General features: G+C 41.6%; 1 protein-coding gene across 2 annotated transcripts in view; it reads left to right on the top strand.

Annotated features, from left to right (window-relative positions):
- Csmd1 (CUB and Sushi multiple domains 1) overlaps positions 1-23,691 on the top strand; it is a 1,522,453-nt gene that overhangs the window by 1,232,392 nt on the left and 266,370 nt on the right. For both annotated transcript variants that reach the window (XM_076913874.1, XM_034520246.2), the window contains exons 19-22: positions 3,767-3,883; positions 5,843-6,058; positions 11,292-11,480; positions 17,932-18,101. In XM_076913874.1, coding sequence (XP_076769989.1) covers positions 3,767-3,883; positions 5,843-6,058; positions 11,292-11,480; positions 17,932-18,101 — 692 coding nt within the window. The remainder of the gene's footprint in view (positions 1-3,766; positions 3,884-5,842; positions 6,059-11,291; positions 11,481-17,931; positions 18,102-23,691) is intronic.

Here is a 23,691-nt window from a genome sequence, read left to right as displayed (position 1 = left end):
TAACATGGAGAGAGCATAATTTATGACATCTCATTCTTTCCTCTCTTATAACCTTGTCTCATGATAAAGGACTCTGGCCTGAAGGACAGGCCCCATATGTCAACTCCTACTTTCTTCAGCAAAGGTAGACACTTAGTCTTGGACTTAAGTTCCATGTCTTGGATACAAGAAATGAAAATTGAGTCTACAGTCTTCAATGTAATATTAGACAGCTCTTGTTATGACCTTGGATATGACTTGGGTGGAGAAAGGAGGTGATAATGGTGGAAAAGAATAATGACAACATTAATGGTGAGGTCTGTGAGTTTTGTAGAAAGATATGCATTACCCTCTTGCTGGTTTGAACAGGTCAAAGAAAGGACATCAGACCATATACCACTGGAGAATGCAGGAAGAGTAACCCCCACATCCTACCAACATGACCTCAGTTATGGGGTATCCACTTTTTTTTCAGGGACATCAGCTTGCCTTCTCAATAGCACTTTGTAGACTAAACATCTGGACTGCCTTTGAGATCTGAAGGCTGCTTGAAATTATTTACTTGTAGAATAATTCTCATTTAGTTATCTATATTTTTAATTTGATTTTGGCTTTCCCTACTGGATTATAATTTTGAGGATGTCAAAGACTTGAGTATTTCGTGTGTCTGAGAGCATGAAGAGTGTTAGTAAGACAGGGGTTAACCCCTCAGTCAATGATTTGCCAGGGAAACTGAGACCTAAGCAGAGGTCAACACCAACTGATCAGTGGTGGGACCTTACCTCAGTACATCTGGAGAAAGATGCCAACCTGTTCCTCTATGCCCTTTTTTATTTTCTGCATATTTTAGTCATCTTTCCAAGGGGCTTTTTGATAAAACCTATTTGTGTCCTGGATGGCGGGTAGATATTAGAAATACAAATGTCAAACTCACGGAGTAGCAGCCTCGAGGAAATTAGAAGTAAGTTTTTTACTCTAACTTTCATAACTACCCCCAAAAGGTTCTATAGTGCATGAAGAAATGGGTTCATGTAATTCAAATTCTATGTGGTTAAATTGGTGGCTCTGCCAAGGGAACAGAGACATGGCCATCTATGAATAGTCAAATCCTGGAGGGATCCTGCAGGGAAAGTCTAGGTTTTATCCTATTCTCTACTCTCTTTAGAATTAGCTGAGAATCTCATCCCATTCTCCGCATATAAAATTCCCTTTTCCTCAAGCTTGTGAGCTTTGTGTAGGTATTTTTATTTAGAACGCTAATAATGGGAGGCTCAGAAAGTCCCCTGCATCCATCAGGGGATCAAGATTGACAGAGACATCCAACTCACCTGCAAATTTCTCCCAAATGGAAACACCCTGTGGCCGATTAGCACTCTTGGCCTTCGTAGGTAGTGGGATGTGAAGTCACTGAACAGCAACAGAGAGACAGAGATCTGCAGACCTCTGGTGCTTACCGGCCCACTGGCTGAGGGGAATCACTGCCCTCTAGGCTGTGAGGAACTCTGTCTCCATTCCCTACACAATGGCACTGAGGCGAGATCTCTGGCTTGCACACATGTGCACATTTTCATAGATGCATTAGCCCACACATAGAGAACTGTGGATTTTGTGATTATTCAATGTAGTTGAATATGAAATCCATTTTAATGAGCTACCAAGAATGGGCAGGCTTTAGAGTACCTTGTTCCAGAAACATTGGATATACAGCATCTCAGTGTTAACATAAAATACTATTTCTTATAGCTAAGTCCTTCTTTAAACTTGAGAATTCATTGCGCTGATTTATGCCTGTCCCATAATAGATGAAAATTAACTGTATACATCTTCTCCAATCAGGACCTCAAGCCTGTTTCCCCCTACTCTGTCCTGCACACTCTGCTTCCATTTCCACTGTGCTGTCCAGGTAGTAAATGCCTAGGTGCGGTTTTCTATTTGTTCACATCCGTACTGGTTATCTACCAATGTGCTGTCTTGTTTCTTGGTCAATGTTTCCCACAGGAAACTGACTCATCCACTCCATTCCAACTCTAGTCCTCTGCATGGGTGTTCAATAGCATCACACTTCTGAGTCCCATGGCTGACTCCTGTTTTCTGCTGCTCACACATCTGAATCCCCTTCCTGTGTCATCCTTGGGTTTCCAGTTTGCAATCTCCCTGCTGCTATGCCAGTCCTGTGAGAAGAAAGTTCTGGTAGCTCTACAGCCTGTATGGTGTCTGCCCTTCTCTCTCTAGCTGCCCATAACATGTGGCCATCTGCCTAATATTTCCCCCTGCATTTCACAGAGCAGCCTTGGGACCTGGTTAAGCACAACTTAGCCTATGTGACCCACAGGTAGGGACTTAAAGCATCCCCTTTATCTGCCTCTGAAAAGTGTCAGCCTTCTGTGATGGTCTGTGAAGCACTAGAACCCCTTTGAACAGAAACAGATTGCTCCAAGGACCTTCTTCTCGCCTCCCCTTTGTGCCATGCAGGCCTCTTCTGCAGACAAGCCTGTACTAGCTGAGGGTCCCTTTTCCTTTCTACGTTCTCGCCACCTCCACTCTCATTAAGGTATCACACGGGGCCTTGCAGCTCAGGCTCTTTGGGACCCTTTCTCCTAGCTGCTCTCACAACCCATGAGAGTGCCTTGGACTCAGCTATCCTTCCCCATTGCTTAGTTCCATACTCAGTCTGTGTGGGGGAATAGTAATTTCACTGACTTCAACTTTATCATTAAGTATTACATTCAGGTACATATGTGCCATAACTGTCTATCAAGTATGTAGCTCCATGTCTGTTTACAAGTGTGTGTCCATAATAGAGTATCATAGCTTACATGTCAGTATGGATGTAGGTGCATAGGTGTATGTTTAAATCTGTAAAGCAAACTAGAAAAGGGAGGAAGAAATTATTTCTCACTTCCAAAATTATGTCTTTTACACAATTTCATACATATATGTAATATGCTTTTATTTTAAAATTTTTCTTGCTTATACGCTTGTTTTAATCAAATCCACATCTCCATTTTTTTTCTGTCCAATTCATTCTCGATCCTTTTTCCACTTTTCCCTCTCACACTTCATGCACTTTATTTTTTTTAACACAGTGAATCCACTTAGTGCTGCTATCTGTGCATGGTTATGGAACATTCGTCAGAGCATGGATGGCCTCTCAGGGTCTGCGTCCTGGAAGAGAATTGACCTTTCCACAGTGCTCATCATTTACAAATAGCCCTTTATCTATGGGTGGGATTTCATAATCCCCTCCCCATACAAATTAGAATTTAGGCTGGTTGATCTTGTCCTGGTCTCATCTGTGCAGTCATAGCTGCTGTGACGTCATGTGTGCCATAATTTTTTATATGTCTGTCAAAAAACCTCAAAGCTCTGGTTAAACTGCTATCAACTAGTACTTTGGCATTCAAAGTTTTATAAATAACTTTATGGTTCTTAAATATTTGAATTAGTTGAAATATGGCATATTGTGCTGCAAGAATTTTGAATTCACTAAAGGACTGCTAAGAAGTCCCAACCTGAAGGATGGGAGTGAGAGCTTAAACGTATCCTTGATTCTCTAGATGTATAGACACAGATTGACATTCTCTGCCCTGCTTTCCACTAAGTTAGGTACTGTGGATGTGCTGTGATAGGGACATGTGCTTATGAACTGGCATCTCACAACTGCAAGCAAAACAATGCCTAGGTTTCAACTTAATCTTCTGTTGGTGCTTATGCAAATTCACTGTCCATCTGGAAGCACTCAATCCCAGCAGTCACTATGAACTGCTCTTGTTTTCTGTTATTTCAGCCCTGTGTGGAGGCTACATTCATGGAAAGAGTGGGACTGTCCTTTCTCCAGGATTTCCAGACTTTTATCCAAACTCTCTGAACTGTACATGGACCATCGAAGTCTCACATGGAAAGGGTAAGACCTTGTCACAAGCAATGCACAATGGGGAGCACGGGCTAGAAGAAGCAGTAAGGATGGGAGCATCATGGACTAGAGGAAGCAGTAAGAATGGGAGCACATGTTAGAAAATGCAGTAAGTATGGGGAGCACAGACTAGAGGAAGCAGTAAGGAAAGGCCAGAAAGATGAATGAATCTCATGGTTTCCAAGCCCTTAGCTTTTGTTTTGATAAGACTAAAAGAAAACAAGATCTCTGTATCATTGGATTGTTAAGCAGAAGTCATTTTTGTTGCTGGTCTCCATTCAGTAACCTGGCTGTATGTATGTGAATATAAACTTGGAAATTAGATGTAATGATAAGGAAAATGAGCTTTAATTGAGTAAAATGTGACTGTTGATTCAAAACAAGAAGAGTAGATTATTTTAAACTTCTATAATATGTCTGAGATACATCTGGGCTTCTGTTCTGAGTCTGCTTTGCATCGTCCTTATGATAACTATCAGGTCTTCACACAATCCAATGGTGTTTTAGCACCATAGATTCCTCCATCCTTACACAGATGGTAAATGCAAAAAAAGTCAATTAGTATTCTGTGCAGGAAATATACATTATAAATGCTGGGCTTAACAAGGTACCCTGGGTATGTTCTTATATCTATAACTAAATGTTATTTTTAAAGAACCTTTAAGAAACTTTGGTCAGTAGGCTTTGCCTTTTAACATGAATTTAAACTCCACTAGGTGTTTTATTGACCTAGATGTTACAATGATGTTATGGATATGTTTTACACTCTTCAACAAGCATATATTTTTAAAACATGGAGTGTTAACTCCGCAGTTAAGAGCACAATTGCATATCCTTGCAGAGGACTTGAGTTCAAATCCAAGTGCTCACATCAGTCAGTTCACAACAACATATAACTCCAATTCCATAAAGGTCAGATGCCTCTGACCTCTGAGGGTATATGCACTCACACACACATATCTACACAGAGACTCCTGAATGCACATATAAATCAAAATAGTAAATTTCCATGGAAGGAAGGAAAGAAGGGAAGGAGGGAGGGGGAGGGGGGAGGGAGGGAGGGAGGAAAGAAGGGAAGGAGGGAGGAAGGGAGGGAGATGTGGTCCTGAAGTAAATTAAATAAACAGATTATGAGTAACAAATATTATTTAATTAGAAAATTTTAAATCTTTAAAGGAATCCACTTACACATACATCAGCTTACCTGCTTCAGCAGACAAACTCAGAGATAGTGTGTGATGAGTCTGATTTCCATGCAGACATCATAAGGCTTACAAAACCATAATTAAAAAGAGAATTTTCCTTCTTCAGTGTATTTACATATGATATCTCCAAATTAATATTTCGAAAAACGAGGAGTGGAAGTGGAAAGGTTTTCAATGTTTTATCTCTGAGAAGAACACTCCCCCGGAGCTTGGTGACCATTTATGAATACAGTCAAGCATCAACATATTTACTGCATTTTTGAAACTATACCTGCATCTCCAGATTCCTTTATGAATAACCAGACTTACATATCTAACACCACAGAAGCTGTCTACACGCACCTGTGATGATCTATATCTGTGTCCATTCTCATCCGCATGAACATCAATATCATGCCCATGCTGGTATTTAATTAGTTTCTTTATTTCCACTTAGATCCATGAGTGTATCAGTAGCTATATACAGCCCCTCTGTACCAATATCCATGTCCGTATCTGCACCAAAATCCACGGCAGCCACTATTCCGGCAACTATTTGAACATTTGTTTTCGTTTAACTCTCCTTGAATTAAGAACAGCCTTTATCTGATTTCTCTCTGAAAGTTCAAAGTTAGAATCATATAAGATAATTTTAATATTTAACAATTTAAGACATTTTGATCCAAAGCTTTGATGTCTATAATTATGCCTAGAAGAGATTCCTTTCAGATGCAGTTAAATCGACTATCCCGCCCTCCTCCCTCAGGAGTGCAGATGAATTTCCACACCTTTCACCTTGAAAGTTCCCACGACTATTTGCTGATCACAGAGGATGGGAGTTTCTCCGAGCCTGTAGCCAGGCTCACTGGGTCAGTCCTGCCTCACACCATCAAGGCTGGGTTGTTTGGAAACTTCACTGCGCAACTCAGGTTCATCTCTGATTTCTCCATCTCCTATGAAGGCTTCAATATTACTTTTGCAGGTATGTTGATTCTTTGTCATTTCTGTCTTTGTCTTCCTCTCCCCTCCCCCTACCTCACCTCCCCCCCCGTGCCCCCTCTCTTTCCTGGCAAATTTTTTTATCCATAAGATATAGAGGCTGAGCTTATGATGCTGAAGGCTAGCGTGTCTGTCCGGCAACTGATGTGTCATTCTGTCTTGCACTAACTGTAAATTCTCTTTCTTGGAAATTAATGAATAAACCTCTGTTTCCTGAAAAGGTTTTCTTTCTCTCCTCTCCTCAACAGTTCTAGCAGCTCTGAGCACACCCCACTCCCTGGGATCAATATGCAGGGGCAGCTGACATTGAGTCTTGCCCTTCCAGTGGAGACACACACACAGAGGCAGACAGTTAGTTCCTTTATCAGGATTATACATGGTGACAATTTATTCTAACACAGTCAAGAAACTTTATTTTTTAACTGTTCTTTTTTTCTTTAACTGTAGTATGTAGTAATTAATACCTGTGTAGGTTTTCTGGTGCATTTGACACTTTTTACATAGGTGTGATTGCATATTTGTGTTGCTTTTGACATTGATGGTCTTTGCACATATGATAAAAGTTCTGGTCCAAATGAGAAAGATAAATCCGATGTTTTAAACAAGTCTTCAAGAGCATTCTTCTTCCATTGTCTACACACCCACTGACAAGGAGTGAATTCCCACCACTGATGGGAGTGAACAATTACACTTCCTTGTGCTGCCAGCCTGGATGTCCTGATACCTTGTGTCAGTCATCATAGTTCAGAAGTAATTCCGTTTTGTAACACGGTCTCGAAAGACCTTAGTTGCCTGTGATTTCCTCTGTGCATAAGATCTCAAGTCTGAATCCCAGAAAAACTATCAGGAGCACTTAGTGATTGTTATATCTGGTTGTTTATCTATATCCTGTGTGTAGAAGCCTCTTACCATCTCCCACCAACAGTTCTGTGTCTTATTTGTCACTTGGCAGAGGCCTTATCACTTCTTACATGAAATTGTATTATCTAACATGGAATACCTCTCAAAAAAATAAAACAACAAAAAACTTCTGTTTTTTTTTCTAACTCCAAAGAGCTGTGATTATTTTAATTTGACTTAATTTGACTTTGTTGATGTTCTTGCTATGTCTCAGCATAAAAGAGGCTTCCAGGATTGGCTCAAATGCCTGCTTTCTTGGAATTTTACTGTAGTCATAGTAATGATGAAATTGGCCACATTATCAAGCACAGACTTCAGTCTCCTCACACTAGTACCCGAGTCTCTCCTCTGTAGTATCCTTAGATGATCTGTTAGAGTCACTAAGGGATTTTTTCCCTCTATGTTCTTACATTTTGATCTATAATGAGGAAAATGGAATCCTCTAGAGAAGATGGCAATGACGCCCATGGCTGCCTCCCACAGGTGTTACCCAGGGGACAATACACTTCTCATTTATCTGTTCCCATCTGTCTTAAAGTTCTATTGCTCCCCACACATGGCTCACAGTCAGGTCTTTGAATTTCTGCCTCAGTCCAACTGTGCTGCTGTAACAGAACATCTCAGACTCTGGGGAAGAAGAAAAATTCTATTGTCACAGTTCTGGTTACTGGAAAGACACAAAGCTACATTCTGGCATCTGGCGTTGCTTCTGAGCTACATCATCACAGGGTGGAAAGAAATTGAGCACTCCTTCTCCTACAGTGCTCAAGTTAACCCTTTCACGATAGTAACGCCCAACATTCATGCAACACACCATGGTCAGCCAGGCATTTAGAACAAAGCAACTACAAACTTCAGAAGTTACACCTCAATTCAACTATGCCTTTCACAATCCATTTGAGCTATCACACAAGTCATGGCACAGAAAGTATTGGTTCTGGGTCTTTGCAGCCCTTGTGGCTCTTTCTAGATGAATGCACTTTCTTAGGCATGTGGTTCTGCAGCTATAAAGGTAACATCATGGCCTTCATACCTGAAGAGATCTTTGTATTCTGTCAGCTCATGGTGTCAGGCCAAGTCACAGGGAGAGGACTTGATGGAGAAGTAGAGCTGAGCACATTCTTGGTGTGAGGAGCCCCCTGCAGCCTTAGCACCATGCATTTGAATGAGGAGAGGTCTCAACACCTCTCACCTCAAAAACTGCATACTCAGTGATATCATTATAATGATAACTGAATTCCCACAGGACCTTTAAAAGACATAGAACACCCACAAAATGTGTATTTTAACCCTGTTTATTGATTTCACTCTGCCACACACATCTCTAGAGTGGATAGTATTTCTTTCCACTGTTGAAACGTTGCCATTAGGCATAGAAAACTCACTCGGTGTATTGGTTCACTTAACCACTCAACAAATATCCCAGAGCAGTTGCACTGTAACCTTGCTGAGATACGGCCTTACACGAGGAGGTAAGCTGACTCTCTGGAAGCCGAATCCTACACTCCATACAAGGCAAGCCCTGCAGCATACAGGTTCCTGCTGACATGAAAAGCAAAAGGAGAAAAATAAGGAAGATAATATTCCAAATGAAAACCTTTCATAATTAAAGGAAGGTAAATTAAGTAGAGCAATATATTTCTTTTCAGCTGTAGGAAGTGAAAATGATGAGACTTGGTAGATGGCTCTTCCGGAAGAGCACATTTTGCTCTTGCAGAGGACCTGGGTTCAGTTTTCAATACCCATCTCTTCTGACTTCCATGGGCACCAGGCCTGTATAGAGTGCACATAGATACACACAAGTCAAACATTCATACATATAAAATAAAATGAGTGCACATAGTTCATAGAACAAAGTGTATGAGGAATGCATACGGCAAGTGTTCATAAAATGATCAACATATAGCAACTTAATTGAGAAGCGACGGCTATTTAGATGGATAATAGAAACTAATACTCCCATGTCCAGTGGGATAAGATCAGACCCTTTTTATTCAAAAGGTACAGGGAGAGGGCATCAGCTAAACTATCAAAGAAGGGGCCGGAGAGGTGGCACAGTGGTTAAACACAGTTTCTTTTCTCATAGAACTTCTGAGTTAGGGTCTCAGCATTCATATGGAGCAGTTCAGAGTCACTTGTAACTCTACAGGAGATCCAATGCCCTTCTTTGACCTCTATGACTACTCTTACACATGTGTATACACACAAACACATAAACATAAATAAAAATAAAGCAAATTTATTAAAATTTTTAAAGAACTCCAAAATAAAATGTACATATAGCAGAGATTCTTGATGCCATGGGCACCTTTGTAGGAAATGCACAAGGAACCACATAGACACCATTAGCACCTTTGCAAAGAGTTTTACATTGTTTTTCAAAGAAGAGAAAGACATCATTTTCACAAAGTATACAACCTATTTTTCTGATGAAAGGAAAATGGCTTCAGAAGTAAGTGTCTGCTAGGTCATAACATCTTTACTTTAGTATCTCCTAAAGAGTCTGTGTCGTCTCCAACAGTTTTGCAGTGACTATTGGTTGTGCTCACTAGATAAAACTTTCCATCTTTTCCTTCTATGAGGCATAGTAAACTGGGGTCAAAGTAATATGTGCATTCTCAAAATGATGAGCTGAGCTATTTTATAGATCTAGAGAATTCTGACCCAAATGAAGAGCAGGGTAGGCAGTGGTGACAGCACGGACCTCAGCAGCTAACCAGGGGCCTGATGAAATGAAGGGCTTGTCTCCAGTGTTCTACAGTGAGATATTGTTAAGATTCTAGTAATCTGATAATATAGTGACAGAGAGGGCTGAGTTTGAAAAGACAAACTGAAAAAAACAATGATGGCTCTGGTCTCTCTGTGTGTTCATCGACAATACTGAGTCTAAAATTTAAAGCTAGGACCATCAGAGATTGGAAATGAGAAAGTGGAGGTGATGTTTTCTTAGGAGCAAATTCCAGTTCCCACTTGATCACACACCTCACTCCGAAGAAATGGCATCCATTTGGCCAGGAATTTTCAGTAACGATTATTCCTCAGTAAAACTTCCATTGTCTCTGTTCTGCCTAGTTTTTATTGTCAGTTTGACAAAGCATAGTCACCTGGGAAAGGAGAATCTTAACTGAGGACTTGCTTGGATCACAGTGACCTGGGGGCCTGTCCTGATGGATAGTTGATCTGGGAACACTTCTCATGGTGGGATCATCCTTAGGTAAATGGCTCTGACTGTGTAAAAAAACCGACCGAGCAAGCCAGAGAGCAAGCCAGTGAACAGTACTCCTCTGTGGTTTCTACTTCATTTGCCACTTGAGTTTCTACCCAGACTTCCCTCTACATTGCACTGTGACCAGAAAGTGTGAGCCAAACAAGCTTTTTCCTGCCCTCAGTTGCTTTTGGTTAGTGTCTTATCACAGCATCAGAAAGGAAAACAGATCAGTTCTATATACCATTTCCCATCTCCAGACTCTAGGGACATTTCCTTGGCCTGTGACCTAGCGCTGACCCGACTGACTGTATGGAACGTGGAAGGCTTCAGATGGAGCAAGCAGCAAGACACTAGAGAATGAACAACTTCTGTCCCTCCTCTAATTGTACTCCTGACTCATAAACTCTTAGTTCCTCCAGAGACAAACAGAAGGACCAGTGGTGAACAGTGACCAACCTGTACACACGGTGTGATCCCAACCACCAGCTGAAAAGCATGAGGCAGACACAGAAGATCCTCTGCAATGCCAACCTTCTGAAGACACACTCTCCACAGGCAGCCACATAGCAGACACTGTCGCTTTGTTTAAAACGTACTTAGTGCTTGCTTCTGGAGTGTCTTATAAAAATTTCTACTTGACAAGATATCTTCCAGGGTGTGTCAATAAAACTTGGTTCATACATTGAAAATAGATTGGCTCCATACACAGCTGTTTGACGGTGACTTGGTCACGATGAACTGATGGTTAGCACTGTGCTTGGCCCTGTGCCTTCATGAAATGTACATTTAAGGAGAGGGCAGAGCTGCTTTTAATAGCTGTAAATATAAAAAAATGGATTCCATCCTTTCAATGTGATAGGCAGAAATAATTCGTCCCTTTATACCTTATTATACATATACATTTATATTGTAAAATACTAAGACTTATGGTACAATCCATGGGACAAAGGACAGTAATTCATATGACAAAAGAGAGGGGAGGGGAAGAAGGGAGAGAGAGAGAGAGTGGGGTGAAAGAGAAGGGTCTTCAGTGTTCTCTCTCTCATAGTCTATGCCAAATATTTTTGCTTCCCAGGCCTTATACACTCACCATCTCTTTTGTTTCCAGAATATGACCTGGAGCCCTGTGACGACCCTGGAGTCCCTGCCTTCAGCCGCAGAATTGGATTCCAGTTTGGTGTGGGTGACACCCTGGCTTTCACCTGCTTCCAGGGATACCGCTTAGAAGGTGCAACCAAGCTTACCTGCCTGGGTGGGGGACGCCGAGTGTGGAGTGCACCTCTGCCAAGGTGTGTGGGTAGGTGGCCACACGCTTTCATTTCATTCATCCATGGGCAGTGGGTCAGGAAACAGCGAGAGGGCTGGGCAGGAAGGGCAGAGGCTAAAACTGGAATAGGCTGGGCTGAGGGTCATCTACAAACTGTGTCTCTGTCAGCTAGAAGGTTCTGTGAGTAGAAAAGGGAGACCAGAGTATATGCCCAGTGTCTCCAAGGAGGAAAAATGAGTAAATGTTAAATAGAAGAAGAAGAAGAAGAAGAAGAAGAAGAAGAAGAAGAAGAAGAAGGAGAAGGAGAAGGAGAAGGAGAAAAGGAGAAGGAGAAGGAGAAGGAGAAGGAGAAGGAGAAGGAGAAGGAGAAGGAGAAGGAGAAGGAGAAGGAGAAGGAGAAGGAGAAGGAGAGAGAGAGAGAGAGAGAGAGAGAGAGAGAGAGAGAGAGAGAGAGAGAGAAAGAAAGAAAGAAAGAAAGAAAGAAAGAAAGAAAATGGGAAAAACGAAATGCTTTTGTTGTTGTCCAGCAAAGAAGCATCACTGGTGTTTGGGCTCAGAGTTAACTTTATAGTGTCAACTGGGAGAAGGAGACAGCTGTTGTGTTGTGTAGTGTTGCACAGTTTGGGTTATTTGCAAGGAGATTCTCAGGACATATAGCTATCAGTGTAGTAGTTCAGAGAAGTGGTATCCGACTATTCTTGGTCATTGTGCTAGTCTGATAGACTGGGGGAACAGAGCCACCATTACCACCTTGGTTTTAGCACAAGATTTCTGTGAAGCTTGAAGGGCCTGGTCTGTTATCCCTGAGACACAGACTGACAGCTGTGTCACTTAGTCACAACACTCAGCAACTCAGCAGTGGTCTGCTCATGACCAGACATTGTAATAAAGAAAAAATGTGGAGATTGGCCATGTTTTCCCCAAGACTTCTGTGTTCACAAAAGTGGATCAAAGGATATTCCAAAGTCCCTGGCCACCAAACAGAGGCAGGCACAGGATCCCTGAGAGAGGCCAGCCATGAAACAGAAGCAGGCTTGGGATCGCTGAGAGAGACTAAATAACAAGAAACTCTCAGAAGCTTAGCAGGGTATGCCTATATTTCTCCATAGCTCTGAGTCTCTTCTATTCTAGGCATGACTTAGTGCTGATTTGGAGTCCGAAAGTCAGTGCTGGCCTTTGCTTTCTCATGAGTTTCAGATGATCAAGACTCAACTGTAGACAAAGTTAAGTCATCATCAAAAATGTTCGTCTTCCTCCTCTTTCTCTTCTTCCCTGCACTCTCAGCCGATGCTGAAAACTGAGCTCAAGTTTCAAAGACTATATGGACATTGTTCTGTTTATGTTCTGAGGATTTCTCACACTTCCCTGGGATGGAATCTCCCTCCATGTTTAAACACTTTAACATTTACAGTTTGAGTTTGTGAAGGAAACCCACTTAAATGAAATCAAGCAGTTGATCCAGAGATTGTAACACTCATTTCTTATGCTCTTTTACTTGAATTCATCATTACAACTCTGGTTTTCTTGGAAAACAGAATTTTGCACTGTTGTCTTACATGAGAAATAATTTGCTGAGTTTTGCCTGGAGGGTACTGTGAGCTTTGCCTGTCTTGATGTATTTACTTGGTGCTGTGTCTAGACAGTAAGCATGGCATTGCCAGCCCTATCTTATAGTTGCAATAACCTAGACAGAATCTTGTCAGGGAATCTCATAGCTATGGATTGCCAAACAGCAAATGCCAATGGCTTTTACCCACCCATGGCTCTGGGAATAGCCCACACAGAGCTTACACTGGCCTCTCTAGTCAGCCTTTTGTACTTTGCCAGCTGCTGCCTGTATTTCTTTTGAGAACAACAGGTTGCAAGACACCTGTGTTAATGGGTCACAAACTACACTGAATTCAACAGACATAAGGCAGACCTTGCACCACCTTGGTGTCTGCAGTTGGCCACATTCCTAGGCTTCAGGTTGCCATGACTTCACTAACTATGCAATTCATGATTAGCGCTGACTCTGGAACTCTGCTACTCCTGCACTGAGGATCCTGGGTCCCCTCTGAACCTTCGAGTCTTGGTGCTGAAAGAAAATCTACTCTGGGAAAGTCACATACTTTTTCATAAAAACCTGCTGAGCCACTTCTGATTTTACTCAAAAGAAACCTTCTCTATTATCATTATTAAAATTGTTATTATAATTATTATCATTACTATTATTATTTTACTTATTCACTTTACATCCTGCTCACTGCCCATGTCCCGGTCACCCCCTTCTGCAATATTTCCCCCCATCCTCTCTCTTCTTCTTCTCCTAGTGGGTGGGGTCCCTTCTGGGTATTCCCCCATCCTGACACATCAAGTCATCCCTGTGAGGCTAGGTGCATCCATTCACACTGGCCAGACAAGGCAACCCAGCTATAAGAACATTTCCCATGAACAGGCAACAGCTTTTGGGATAGCCCTTGATCCAGTTGAGGAACCTTCTCTTAATGATGGCCATGATAGAGTCTCCCCACTTTGGAATGCTCTCACCCAATATGTCTTTGCCTGAACCAACAAAGGCTTTGAGCTTAATTCTTCAGTGTCCTGTCTGCATCCCTGTACCTGTCATCATGTATCCCAGTGTGGAAGGCTTGGACCACCCTGGAAAGTTAATTCCTCCTGTTTTCTGAGCACATGCACACACACACACACACACACACACACACAACACACATACAACACACACAACACACATATACAACACACACATACAACACACACACACATAAACACACACACAAACACACAAAACATGCACATACAACACACACAACACACACACACACATGCGCGGTGTACTTTCCAATCTGTGGCTCCTGCCATGAGCCAGGAATTTGCTTGGATTCATAATCACCCTTTGGAGCTATAGTTCCTTTTCTGGAACACTAAGAGCTAAGTTTTTATCAGAAGATATAACAGACTTCTTTAAAATCTTTCCTGTTCTGGCACCTTTGATCAATAGATACTCTCTATATTTTCATTAAAGCTATGAAAATACAATTGATTTTTCCCTGGCCCAAACTTAGGATCCACCCGAGAGACTACATGTTGATTATTCCTAATAAATATGTACTATTTAGGATATAGTGAAGACATATTTCAAATGAATAAACTTGCAATGTATATTTGAATGTAAAACACGACCAACCACACTTTCTGGACAAAGTTTCCTTTAAAAGATTACAAAAACTCAAGACAAGATTCTCCAGTGGTCAGTGGTTGTACAATCTTCAGAGAGACATAATGAGGCAAAGTCTTCTGCCTGGATTTTCACTTACTCTGCACTTCTTTTAGCACTAAATTTAGTGATAAATCATTTGACATTCTCTTTAGATATCACTGTTTTCAACTGATGAATCCTTAGTTCCTTTATATTTCTTTGATTATTTGTTTAAATTTCTAAAAATTTAGAAGCAGCAGCAGCTCTCAGAGTAGAGAAACACTTGACTTCAGAGATTAATGCCACTGTATACAGAATGAATAGAAGAGTCAACTGATCCCCTCCCGTCATAGGAAATTTTATTTTAATTAATTTAGTTCTAAAACTCTCAAAAATAATCCAAAAGTTTTGTTTGGATTATTTTATTTACTTGTGTATGAATGTACATAAATATATTGTGCAGATGTTCTTGAAGGTCGAAGGGTGCCAGACTCTCTGGAACTTGGAGTTAATTGCAATTGTGACTATTTGCATTTAGGTACTGGGAACTTCTGGTCCCCTCCAAGAGTGGCAAGTGTTCTTAACTGCTGAGACATCTCTCTAGCCCCTCTGCTCATAATTAAAGAAAATTGATAGCTACACTTTCATTTCTGTCTATTCATAGTGATTTGTCCAATGAAAAACTAATTGGAGAAATAGGTTTAGCCCAAAAAAAGACCTCATTAAACTGTCCCATGTTATGCTATTTCTAGATATCTTGAGTTAAAACAGAACTTTTATTTCATTGATGCAGGCTTCCTCTGTTCTGGGCACAAGTGAGTAGCATGCTTCAAGTACAATAAGGTAGACATTGTTGCTTCTGTTTTATGGCTCTTTTCTTCTGTTCTCGACAGCTCTGTTCCAAAGCATATAGATGAAAATGAATTATGACTTCTGCCCATTTCACAATGGTCTCAGAGGGTCCACTATAATTTGCACATAATTATAGTATCTGCGGACACATATATCTTCTCCCAGTGGTTTCATGCCCAAACTCTGATGTCCTGGTCGACCTCTCATGGTCTCAGTGTGATGCAAATGGGCCAGTCTCTGAGGTGGCTTAAGCCTGATTCCAGTTTAAGCACCAAACAAGCAGCTTGGGAGGTTACATTCCACAGAAACAAATCTAAAGATTTAGCAACTCCAATAAAACAACCTTCCTGTAATTGAATATTGGTTAGTCCACATCGATGGCTTGTGGCTAGTGCTTGAGTGTCACCCTTAGCCTGCATCTGAGCAGTGTGCACTTGCCAGGTCTCATGTTTAACCTCGTGGGAATCCTAAGCTGCAGCAGCTCTCAGAGTAAAGAGACACTTGACTTCAGAGATTGATGCCACTGTATGCAGAATGAATAGAAGAGTCAACTGATCCGCTACCATCATAGGAAATCTTATTTTAATGAATTTAGTTCTAAAACTCCCCCAAATAATCCAATTTTTCATTACTGTTTCATTAGGTTCTCTATAAAGATAAAAGAGATTCATATTCCTATCAGGGGATATTATATTCAAGCACTTTAGAGAAATAGTAAATGAACTATTGAAAGAATTTTAAAAGACTTAAAAAGGGAAACATTGAATTGCTGTGATGATGGAGTGGATTCCTTGAACAAAGCTCACAGAATTGTCAACATGTGCATCAGTTCCCTTTGCAGTTTTCTGAGCATCTGATTGATGCTCAATGTGGGTGCCATGTTTTCTGTGACTCCCCTTGGGACAGAGCACAGGGGTCAGGGACCTCTCAGGTGCTTTAGTATATTACAGTATTTGTTTATTGTGTCCACCTTTGCAAATTGAAGGCTTAGTTTTTAAAGTGGGCTACCTGTGTCCGGTCATGTAGCATGATGGATTGCAATCTACTGAAGACTGTGTTACTGTTCAGTCTATAAGAATTCTCTACCTGACAAGTTCATAAACATAAAATAAAACAGAAACAACTTAGCCGTGTTGGTCTACTGTTACATAGATGATTTCCAAGTATACACATTCTATTGTGTTATAATCTCATTTGATAAATGGAACTAAATAATATGTAAGTAAATATATATTAATATTCTATGTAAATTTGGACATAGATAAATGGATTGAAAGAAGAATGAATGCAAGAAAGAAGTAATAAAACTATATATATATATATATGATAAACAGCTGATGATACATTATTCATAGATAAAGAACAACATAAACAAATAAAATAAGCAAACAAAATTTTCTTCAAAACCTGGTGGTGGAGAGGGTTTGGAGGCCAGGAAAGTCCTGTTCCATCATGATTAATACAGGGGAAGCAAAACAATGTTAAAATCATGCTCTAGGCATTTGATGTTACAGAGGCCTTGGCCCCCAGACACACTGCCCATGCAAGATAGTGATGATTGATGATGGTGATGATGATGGTGGTGGTGGTGGTAGTGGAGGTGATGGTGGTGGCGACAAATGATAATGGTGATGATGGTGGTGAAGATGTTGACAATAATAATGGTGATAGTGATGATGATGGTGACAAAGGATGATGGTGGTGATAATGATGATGGTAATCATCATGGTGATGATGGCAGTTGTGGGGGTGATTGTGGTACCGTTTTTCAGTAGTGATCATTTTCCCTTCAACATTTTAGGCTGAGGGAGTTCCTCACTAAAATTACTCACTCCCATGAGTGAGAAAACATGTTGTGACCTCAATGACTTTGTCAGGCTTCCCAGAAACTTGGGTGTCACATACTGTCAGCTTAACCTTAATTAAAGGTATTTTGTTTCAAGTAAATTTGGTGCTGGAAGTCAGACCATTTTCTGCCATGAAGAAAAGGAAGAGAATCCTATCCCAGTCATCTATTGCTCTCTTGTCCTTAAAGTTCGACTCTAAGCCACAAAACCTAAGCAGAGAAAGCATACATCAATATAGGAGTAAAACAGAAATTAGTCTGGGCAAATGATGAGTCAGAGAGAAGGCATGGTGAGGTTACTGCAGTGCTTGGAGCATGTTGATTTTATTCTTGAGCAGAAGCTGGTGGTGTGGAGGGTCTATGTAGTAAGAACCATGTGGCAACTGTAACTAAGAACAATTTGAAAGTAAGATGGAAAGGGTGTGCTTCCTGCTGAGTTGTAAAATTGTGCATTTGATGGTATCCTTGGAGAGCAGTGGGACATGGTTAGAGGTGGGGTGGCCATTCTGTTGGAGTTTTTAATCTATTTTAATCAACAATTCCACTTTTGAATCCTCTTTTTTTTAATGTCCCGTTTATTTTAGCTGAATGTGGAGCAAGCGTTAAAGGAAATGAAGGAACATTACTCTCTCCAAATTTCCCATCAAATTACGATAATAACCATGAGTGTATCTATAAAATAGAAACAGAAGCCGGAAAGGGGATCCATCTGAGAGCTCGAACCTTCCAGCTCTTCGAAGGAGACACTCTAAAGGTAAAGTTCTCTGTAGGCTGAACTGAGGCTCTTCTTCTCATAGAATCCATCACCATCCCTAGCTAGCATCCATTATCTGATGGCTATCATCCATCTATTTATTTGTCTATGTGTCTGTCTATTTGTGTCTATCTCTATGTCTATCATCGATCCACTATCCGTCTGTTTACTATATATCACTGTCTCTTTTATCTCTATGTCTTTGTGTCTGTCTGCATTTATCTATTGTCTATTATCTACATTCTGTCTATCTATGAATGATGTATGTAGCAGCTAGTTATCCTATATGCACATATATTAACTCTTGTATTAAGCAATCTATTCATTTATGTGCCAATTTATATAGAATGTTAATATACATTTATTTGCATGTTATTTAGTCTTATTTATCAGTTTAAAGACTATAACACAGTAGAATGTGCAGATTTGGAAATTATCTCTATAACAGTAGACCAACACTAAGTCATTTATCTTGGAATGATTCTTAACTGAAGACTTAACTTTCTTGTGTGTGGAACTGTGTAATGACTCTGACTTTTCTGGCTTTCCCAGATTTATTATAAAGAATTATTATTATTATTATTATTATTATTATTATTATTATTATTATTATTAAACTGACAAAGCCCATCCACTCTTTTCCCTGGTTATGTTTATTTGTCAAATGTGTTCACTGCACTTAGATTGGGTAGGACCTAGTATAGTGAAGAAAGTAGCCCAGCCTCTGCCTGTAAACATGGCACGTGGTGAGCAAGAATCTCGCCATAGAACAGTGGGATACCAGAAATTATCTGATCAGATGCCAGTTCTAGCAGAAATATTCTTAATGCTAATATTTCTCAAGTAACCCCCTCATTATCTGTAACTGTTTTTTAAAAAATTAAAGATCTTCAAGGACATAGGCAAAAAAGACATTGGAAGAGTTTACCTCAAGACTGAAAAAGTGCACAAGCCACAGAGCTCACCCCTGCTCCTTCCAGAGAGAAGGGGGCAATTTTTCAGGTCACCGGGCTGATTTGTGTCAATGGAACACAATGTTGACATTCTCAGACTCTTTCCAAAGTTCCAGAATTTGTGAGTTAGATACAGCCTCATGAGCACAGCAAGGGTGCCTCTCAGTTGCTATGGCTTCTGACTCATATTAGAGGACTGAGTCACTTCTGAGAACAGAATGGCCACCTCCCTGACAGCATCCTTGCTGGGGCTGAATTCACCCCTCTGTGCTTCCACTCAACCTTATAAGGAGTGTCATGTGTGGGTCAGAGACTCCTATAGATTAACTGGTCTTACATTCTCCCATGCCCAAGAGGACCTTTTTTTTCAATGCCAAAATTGAGTAGAGTCACTTTTTATTTCCTGGTAATTCTTTCATTTCTATAGACTTTCACAATCTCCTGCTGACATCCTGAAGGGCTATCATTAAGCCAATAAACTAGCAGTCTTGCTAAAGCCAAAGTTAAGGTGCAAGTAAGAAATTTCTGGACTCTTTGATAAACTCAAATTTAGAAGTCAGTATGCCTTTGGATAAGCTTTTAGGTAAAACTTAAGTACATTCTGTGTATGGGTGATTAGAAACAGAGTGAAATGCATGATTTAAGCACAAGCAAAGAAATCATGTCAATTTTGAAACTTGTTCATTATAAATAAGTAAATAAGTGAAAGGGGAGGGGAGGAGGACAGGGGAAGGAAGGGGTAGGAGAGGGGAGAAAGAGAAGGAAGAAGAAGAGGAAGAGGAGGGAAACTAGGAAAGGGGAGAAAGAAGGAGAAGAAGAAGGAAGGAGGAGGAGGAGGAAGAGAAGGAAGAGGAGGAAAAGGAAGAGGAGGAAGAGGAGGAGGAGAAGGAAAAGGAGAAAGGAGAAAGGAGGAGGAGGAGGAGGAGAAGAAGAAGCAAAAGGAGAAGCAGAAGGAGAAGGAAGAAAAGGAGAAGGAGGAAAGGAGGAGAAAAGGAGAAGGAGAAGAAGAAAAGGAAAAGGAGGAGGAGGAAGAGGAGGAGGAGGAGAAAAGGACAAGGAGGAGGAGGAGAAAGAAGAAGAAGAGGAGGAGGAGGAGGAGGAGGAGAAGGAAGGAGAAGGAGAAGGAGAGAAGGAGAAAAGGAGAGAAGGAGAAAAAGAAGGAGGAGGAGGAGGAGGAGGAGGAGGAGGAGGAGGAGGAGGAGGAGGAGGAGGAGAAAAGGAGAAGGAGGAGGAGGAGAAGGAGGAGGAGGAGGAGGAGGAAAAGGACGAGGAGGAGGAGGAGGAGGAGGAGGAGAAAAGGACAAGGAGGAGGAGGAGGAAGAGGAGGAGGAGGAGAAAGAGAAGGAAGGAGAAGGAGAGAAGGAGAGATGGAGAGAAGGAGAAAAAGAAGGAGAAGGAGGAGGAGGGGGAAGGAGGAGGAGAAGGAAGGAGAAGGAGAGAAGAAGAGAAGGAGAGAAGGAGAGGAGAGAAAGAGAGAAGGAGAAAAAGAAGGAGGAGGAAGAGGGGGAGGAGGAGAAGGAGGAGAAGGAGAAGGAGAAGGAGGAAGGAGAAGGAGAGAAGGAGAGATGGAGAGAAGGAGAGAAGGAGAAAAAGAAGGAGAAGGAGGAGGAGGGGGGAGGAGGAGGAGAAGAAAGGAGAAGGAGAGAAGAAGAGAAGGAGAGAAGGAGAGGAGAGAAAGAGAGAAGGAGAAAAAGAAGGAGGAGGAAGAGGGGGAGGAGGAGAAGGAGGAGAAGGAGAAGGAGAAGGAGGAAGGAGAAGGAGAGAGAAGGAGGAGGAAGAGGAGGAGGAGGAGGAGGAGGAGGAGGAGGAGGAGGAGGAGGAGGAGAAGGAGAAGGAGAAGGAGAAGGAGAAGGAGAAGGAGAAGGAGAAGGAGAAGGAGAAGGAGAAGGAGAAGGAGAAGGAGAAGGAGAAGGAGAAGGAGAAGGAGAAGGAGAAGGAGAAGGAGAAGGAGAAGGAGGAGAAAGAAGGAGAAGGAGAAGGAGAAGGAGAAGGAGAAGGAGAAGGAGAAGGAGAAGGAGAAGGAGAAAAGGAGAAGGAGAAGGAGAAGGAGAAGGAGAAGGAGAGGAGGAGGAGGAGGAGGAGGAGGAGGAGGAGGAGGAGGAGGAGGAGGAGGAGAAGGAGAAGGGGAGAAGGAGAAGGAGAAGGAGAAGGAGAAGGAGAAGGAGAAGGAGAAGGAGAAGGAGAAGGAGAAGGAGAAGGAGAAGGAGAAGGAGAAGGAGAAGGAGAAGGAGAAGGAGAAGGAGAAGGAGAAGGAGAAGGAGAAGGAGAAGGAGAAGGAGAAGGAGAAGGAGAAGGAGAAGGAGAAGGAAGGAGAAGGAGAAGGAGAAGGAGAAGGAGAAGGAGAAGGAGAAAAGGAAGGAGAAGGAGGAGAAGGAGAAGGAGAAGGAGAAGGAGAAGGAGAAGGAGAAAAGGAGAAGGAGAAGGAGAAGGAGAAGGAGAAGGAGAAGGAGAAAAGGAGAAGGAGAAGGAGAAGGAGAAGGAGAAGTAGAAGGAGAAGGAGAAGGAAGGAGAAGGAGAAGGAGAAGGAGAAGGAGAAGGAGAAGGAGAAGGAGAAAAGGAGGAAACAATCTTGCTTACCACATTAAATTTCAGGGAAATTGCCCAGCCTTTAAAATGCCAATGCATTTCTCTCATATTTCATTGAGGTTTATAATAAATACTTCAGGTTTAAATAATGTTTGGAGTTAAATCACTTTTGGGGGGGGGGGCATGGGCTGTTCACACCCACCCTTCACACCACTGTGACTCAGCAGAAAGGACTTTGATTTCATTTGCATACTCAGAGGCATACACACTGTGAATAGAGGACAGAGCTCAGTGATCATGTAAGCTCTATGCAAGGAAGTGGGTAACTCAAAAAGAGCTCCAGGGCTCAGCTCTGTAAGCCAGGAAAGGCTCTAGGAGAAGCTCAGAGATGACTCCAGATATCACATAATGTGTTGTGACCTATGGGCTACATTTCTATGGGCCTAAGAAGCAATTAAATGCCAAGATTGAGGTAAGGGGTCCCAGTTGCTTTATAGATCCTTAGACCATGTGGAACAAGAGGCTTCCAGATGCTTTTTATGACAGACTTGTGAGTCTACTGGTAATGACTGAGGGGCTCTGGCTATTGGATGCCCTGAACACTAGCATAGCTCATCCTTATTTTTCATTGTGAGTGAAGGCAACTTTGAACTCACATTTTCACTCTGCAATCAAAAAGCCCTGGCCACTCACTGATAGCCAGCTACATACTCATTGTCTGAGTGCTCGCTCAAGGATGTTCACAGCTGGGCACAGAGTACCCAGATCAAGTGACATGAATGTGGTTGGATGGATTACTGTCCAGAGAATGGTGGGATTTACACAAGTATTATTATTATTATTATTATTATTATTATTATTATTATTAATGATGTAACTAGGAGGACACTGTGAGCAAGTTACTGCCCATGAAACCCCTGAGAGTTTGTCAAAGGACTCCACCCTGCCCCTTGTAATCAGGGACTCAATGCCAAGCAATGGGCTCATCTGTGTGTACTTCCATCTCTGCTACCACACCTCTCCATGCATCCCCATACAGAGAAAAAGGCCTGCTGTATGGGGGGACCCAGGAGCTTTCAGAGGACTTGGACATAGAACTTATTTTGAGTGTAAGAACTCTTCTTACGTCTGGGAGTGCCACATGTAAATCAATGCTTGTTCTCAGAACAATAGCTTATGATCATAGCCTCTCAGTAAGGAAATGGTATTGAACTCTACAGTTTAAGTATTTGTCTATTTAATTGCAATGGAATAAAGCAACTTATTTTTCTGTATTCATTTTCTTTCTATGAGTACATAAAAAGAGTCAGGCTTTTGAGCCACATAGGGTCTATGCATTGATGGAAGGGAGATGATAGTGAGGGACTCTCGGTGAGACAGATCTCCTCAGGCAGAGGCAGATGTATAGGAAAAAGGATCACAGTTAAATGATAAATATGAGAGGCAGATATATAGAAAAAAGGACCATGAATAAATGATAAACATGAGAACCTTCCAGCTTCTTTTTCACCCTTGTAACCTAGGATAAAGATCTAGCAAGCCTTCTATCTTGCCATGAGGGCTCTCCTTCCAGCCGAGTGGTCCAGACTACTCATAATTGTTCAAGAATTGCCTAGGCATGTTTAACTGAAGCTGTGGGCCTATCCGCTCCCATTCCTTTGTCTAAACTGACAAATGCCAAAGAAGAGGCAGGAGACCTATCTCAGGCCTCCAAAAACACTTAACCCACAACCCTCAAGGGAAATGAATTTTGATTTTGGGATTCTTTTTCCACTTTGTGGGGTAGTCCCTGTCTGTCTCTGTCTGTCTGTCCATCTCTATGTGTCTATGTCTGTGTGTCTGTCTCTCCTTTTCTGTGTATTCATGTGTGCTTCACTTTTAATAAAGCTTATTAGCTGCAGCTCTGCTACATTTCAAGGTTTTTTTTCTGCCTTTAAGTTGTACAGTTGGTGGGGAAATAAACCAAAGCCTCTAGGTCATACATTGGTGAAAAATACAGGTCCCTGAGGGTGAACAGCAGTGGGGTTGGGCCAGATGTCAGAAGATGCTGCACACATCTCTAGTGATCTTGGTCAGGTTCCTAAAAGAAAACATGGGTGCTGTTTAAGAGA

This window comes from Arvicanthis niloticus, chromosome 16 (genome assembly GCF_011762505.2).
Source record: "Arvicanthis niloticus isolate mArvNil1 chromosome 16, mArvNil1.pat.X, whole genome shotgun sequence".
In the NCBI taxonomy this organism is placed as follows: Eukaryota; Metazoa; Chordata; class Mammalia; order Rodentia; family Muridae; genus Arvicanthis; species Arvicanthis niloticus.
Note: the sequence above shows the minus strand (reverse complement) of the source record. Positions and strands in the feature narration are given on the sequence as shown.